General features: G+C 42.2%; 1 protein-coding gene across 1 annotated transcript in view; it reads left to right on the top strand.

The window, feature by feature from the left end:
• Positions 1-5,000, top strand: part of pax5 (paired box 5) — a 137,033-nt gene that overhangs the window by 100,265 nt on the left and 31,768 nt on the right. Inside the window, 1 exon segment of the mRNA NM_001124682.1 lies at positions 510-610. Within this exon segment, the coding sequence (NP_001118154.1) occupies positions 510-610 (101 nt within the window).

Raw genomic sequence — 5,000 nt, 5'->3', positions numbered from 1 at the left:
CGTTTAGAAGCTTGAACCGGCCAATCACTACTGCTGACCACAGCTCACACATGGACACACACTAGACTAGTGAAAAACCACTCTCTCTCTCTCTCTCTCTCTCTCTCTCTCTCTCTCTCTCTCTCTCTCTCTCTCTCTCTCTCTGTCTCTCTGTCTCTGTCTGTGTCTCTCTGTGTGTCTCTCTGTGTGTCTCTCTCTCTCTGTCTCTCTCTCTGTGTCTCTGTCTCTGTCTCTCTCTCTGTGTGTCTCTCTCTCTGTCTCTCTCTCTCTCTCTCTCTCTCTCTCTCTCTCTGTGTCTCTCTCTCTGTCTGTGTCTCTGTCTCTCTCTCTCTCTCTCTGTCTCTCTATCTCTCGCTCTCTCTCTCTCTCTCTCTCTCTCTCTCTCTCTCTCTGTCTCTCTCTGTGTCTCTCTCTTTCTCTCTGTCTCTATGTCTCTCTCTCTGTCTCTCTCTCTGTCTCTCTCTCTCTCTCTCTGTCTCTCTTTCTAACCTCTCTCTCTCTCTCCACAGCCCTCCAGGAGTCTCCTCTAGCCAATGGCCATGGTCCAGGAGGGCGGGACTTCCTGAGGAAGCAGATGAGAGGGGACCTCTTCTCGCCTCAGCAGATTGAGGTATTGTCACGTACACCGGGGCAGATGCAGTGAAACGTGTTATTTTACAAGGCCAGCCATAGTAGTACTGTGCCCCTGGAGCAAATTACGGTTCATTGCCTTGCTCAAGGGCACATCGGAAAATTGTTCACCGTGTTGTCTAGATGTGGTTCTGGGTTGTAGAGATAATCTACTCTGTGTTTCAGTGTGATAGAGATGTGGTTCTGGGTTGTAGAGATAACCTACTCTGTGTTTCAGTATGATAGATATGTGGTTCTGGGTTGTAGAGATAACCTACTCTGTGTTTCAGTGTGATAGAGATGTGGTTCTGGGTTGTAGAGATAACCTACTCTGTGTTTCAGTATGATAGATATGTGGTTCTGGGTTGTAGAGATAACCTACTCTGTGTTTCAGTGTGATAGAGATGTGGTTCTGGGTTGTAGAGATAACCTACTCTGTGTTTCAGTATGATAGAGATGTGGTTGTGGATTGTAGAGATAACCTACTCTGTGTTTCAGTGTGATAGATTTGTGATAGATGTGGTTCTGGGTTGTAGAGATAACCTACTCTGTGTTTCAGTATGATAGATATGTGGTTCTGGGTTGTAGAGATAACCTACTCTGTGTTTCAGTGTGATAGATTTGTGATAGATGTGGTTCTGGGTTGTAGAGATAACCTACTCTGTTTTTCAGTATGATAGATATGTGGTTCTGGGTTGTAGAGATAACCTACTCTGTGTTTCAGTGTGATAGATTTGTGATAGATGTGGTTCTGGGTTGTAGAGATAACCTACTCTGTGTTTCAGTGTGATAGATTTGTGATAGATGTGGTTCTGGGTTGTAGGGATAACCTACTCTGTGTTTCAGTGTGATAGATTTGTGATAGATGTGGTTCTGGGTTGTAGAGATAACCTACTCTGTGTTTCAGTGTGATAGATTTGTGATAGATGTGTTTGTGGATTGTAGAGATAACCTACTCTGTGTTTCAGTATGATAGAGATGTGTTTGTGGGTTGTAGAGATAACCTACTCTGTGTTTCAGTATGATAGACATGTGATTGAGGGTTGTAGAGATAACCTACTCTGTGTTTCAGTAGTATGATAGACATGTGATTTCAGTAGTACGATAGACATGTGATTTCAGTAGTATGATAGACATGGTTGTGGATTGTAGAGATAACCTACTCTGTGTTTCAGTATGATAGAAATGTGGTTGTGGATTGTAGAGATAACCTACTCTGTGTTTCAGTATGATAGAGATGTGGTTGTGGGTTGTAGAGATAACCTACTCTGTGTATCAGTATCATAGAGATGTGGTTGTGGGTTGTAGAGATAACCTACTCTGTGTTTCAGTATGATAGAGATGTGGTTGTGGGTTGTAGAGATAACCTACTCTGTGTATCAGTATCATAGAGATTTGGTTGTGGGTTGTAGAGATAACCTACTCTGTGTTTCAGTATGATAGAGATGTGGTTGTGGATTGTAGAGATAATCTACTCTGTGTTTCAGTATGATAGATATGTGGTTGTGGGTTGTAGAGATAACCTACTCTGTGTTTCAGTATGATAGAGATGTGGTTGTGGATTGTAGAGATAACCAACTCTGTGTTTCAGTATGATAGAGATGTGGTTGTGGGTTGTAGAGATAACCTACTCTGTGTTTCAGTATGATAGAGATGTGGTTGTGGGTTGTAGAGATAACCTACTCTGTGTTTCAGTATGATAGAGATGTGGTTCTGGGTTGTAGAGATAACCTACTCTGTGTTTCAGTAGTATGATAGAGATGTGGTTGTGGATTGTAGAGATAACCTACTCTGTTTTTCAATATGGTAGAGATGTGGTTGTGGGTTGTAGAGATAACCTACTCTGTGTTTCAGTATGATAGAGATGTGGTAGTGGATTGTAGAGATAACCTACTCTGTGTTTCAGTAGTATGATAGAGATGTGGTTGTGGATTGTAGAGATAACCTACTCTGTGTATCAGTATGATAGAGATGTGGTTGTGGGTTGTAGAGATAACCTACTCTGTGTATCAGCATGATAGAGATGTGGTTGTGGGTTGTAGAGATAACCTACTCTGTGTTTCAGTATGATATAGATGTGGTTGTGGGTTGTAGAGATAACCTACTCTGTGTTTCAGTATGATAGAGATGTGGTTGTGGATTGTAGAGATAACCTACTCTGTGTATCAGTATGATAGAGATGTGGTTGTGGATTGTAGAGATAACCTACTCTGTGATTCAATATGGTAGAGATGTGGTTGTGGGTTGTAGAGATAACCTACTCTGTGTTTCAGTATGATAGAGATGTGGTTGTGGATTGTAGAGATAACCTACTCTGTGTTTCAGTATGATAGAGATGTTGTTGTGGATTGTAGAGATAACCTACTATTAGATTCAGTATGATAGATATGTGGTTGTGGGTTGTAGAGATAACCTACTCTGTGTTTCAGTATGATAGAGATGTGGTTGTGGATTGTAGAGATAACCTACTCTGTGTTTCAGTATGATAGAGATGTGGTTGTGGATTGTAGAGATAACCTACTCTGTGTTTCAGTAGTATGATAGAGATGTGGTTGTGGGTTGTAGAGATAACCTACTCTGTGTTTCAGTAGTATGATAGAGATGTGGTTGTGGGTTGTAGAGATAACCTACTCTAATAGGGAAACTAATGGTGTGTCGGCACGCTGTGTCCGTATTGACATTCCTTTAATCTGTCCCAGGAGAGGTTAACGACGGGGCGGGAGACTATTATCGACCTGTCCGTCAATCATTATTTCCTCACTTCCTGCTGGGAAGAACACGACAAAGGGGGCTTGTCTACTGATGCATCATGGGATAGTGCTGGGATTAAAGGCCTGCGGGTTTGTTGATCTATTTGTTTTATCGACACTGAAATAACTGAAACCAAAACGGAAACTGTATAGAAAATATAATGGATCTATATTTGTAGTCTCTTCGCTCTGTCCAGCTAGATAACAGTCATCTATAGTCTCTAGAAAACAGTCATCTATAGTCTCTAGATAACAGTCATCTATAGTCTCTTCACTCTGTCCAGCTAGATAACAGTCATCTATAGTCTCTAGATAACAGTCATCTATGGTCTCTAGATAACAGTAATCTATAGTCTCTTCACTCTGTCCAGCTAGATAACAGTCATCTATAGTCTCTAGATAACAGTCATCTATAGTCTCTAGATAACAGTAATCTATAGTCTCTAGATAACAGTAATCTATAGTCTCTTGATAACAGTCATCTATAGTCTCTAGATAACAGTCATCTATAGTCTCTAGATAACAGTAATCTATAGTCTCTTCACTCTGTCCAGCTAGATAACAGTCATCTATAGTCTCTGATAACAGTCATCTATAATCTCTTCACTCTGTCCAGCTAGATAACAGTCATCTATAGTCTCTTATTATTAACCATACATAATGAGTGACTAAACTTATCCCTTACCTTGGAAATGTGAGGTAGAGAGAACGTCTAATTCTGCAGTGAGACGGTGAGAGCTTGTTGGATTATACACACACACACACACACACACACACACAGAGCAGCAATCTTTAAGTCATGCCACAGATTCCCAATCGGATTGACGTCTGGGCTTTGACTTTAGCAGTATGCTTAGGGTCACTGTTCTGCTGGAAGGTGAACCTCCGTCCCAGTCTTAAATCTCTGGAAGACTGAAACAGGTTTCCCCCAAGAATGTCCCTGTATTTAGCGCCATCCATCATTCCTTCAAATCTGACAAGTTTCCCAGTCCCTGCCGATGAAAAACAGCATGATGCGGCCACCACCATGCTTCACTGTGGGGATGGTGTTCTCGGGGTGATGAGAGGTGTTGGGTTTGCGCCACACATAGTTGTTTTTATTTTATGGTCAAAAAGCTACATTTTAGTCTCATCTGACCAGAGTACCTTATTCCATATGTTTGGGGAGTCTCCCACGTGCCTCTTGGCGAACACCAAACATCTTTGCTTATTCTTTAATTAAGCAATGGCTTTTTTTCTGGCCACTCTTCCGTAAAGCCCAGCTCTGTGTAGTGTACGGCTTAAAGTGGTCCTATGGACAGATACTCCAATCTCCGCTGTGGAGCTTTGCAGCTCCTCCAGGGTTATCTTTGGTCTCTTTGTTGCCTCTCTGATTAATGCCCTCCTTGCCTGGTCTGTGAGTGTTGGTGGGCGGTCCTCTCTTGGCAGGTTTGTTGTGGTGCCATATTCGTTCCATTTGTTTAGTAATGGATTTAATGGAGCTCAGTGGGATGCTCAAAGATTCCGATCTTACTTTATAACCCAACCCTGATCTGTACTTCTCCACAACTTTGTCCCTGACCTGTTTGGAGAGCTCCTTGGTCTTCATGGTGCCCCTTGCTTGGTGGTGCCCCTTGCTTTAGTGGTGTTGCAGACTCTGGG

The sequence above is a fragment of the Oncorhynchus mykiss genome, chromosome 10 (assembly GCF_057628025.1).
Source record: "Oncorhynchus mykiss isolate SJ-2025 chromosome 10, ASM5762802v1, whole genome shotgun sequence".
Taxonomy (NCBI): domain Eukaryota; kingdom Metazoa; phylum Chordata; class Actinopteri; order Salmoniformes; family Salmonidae; genus Oncorhynchus; species Oncorhynchus mykiss.
This window is presented reverse-complemented; position numbering and strand designations above follow the sequence as displayed.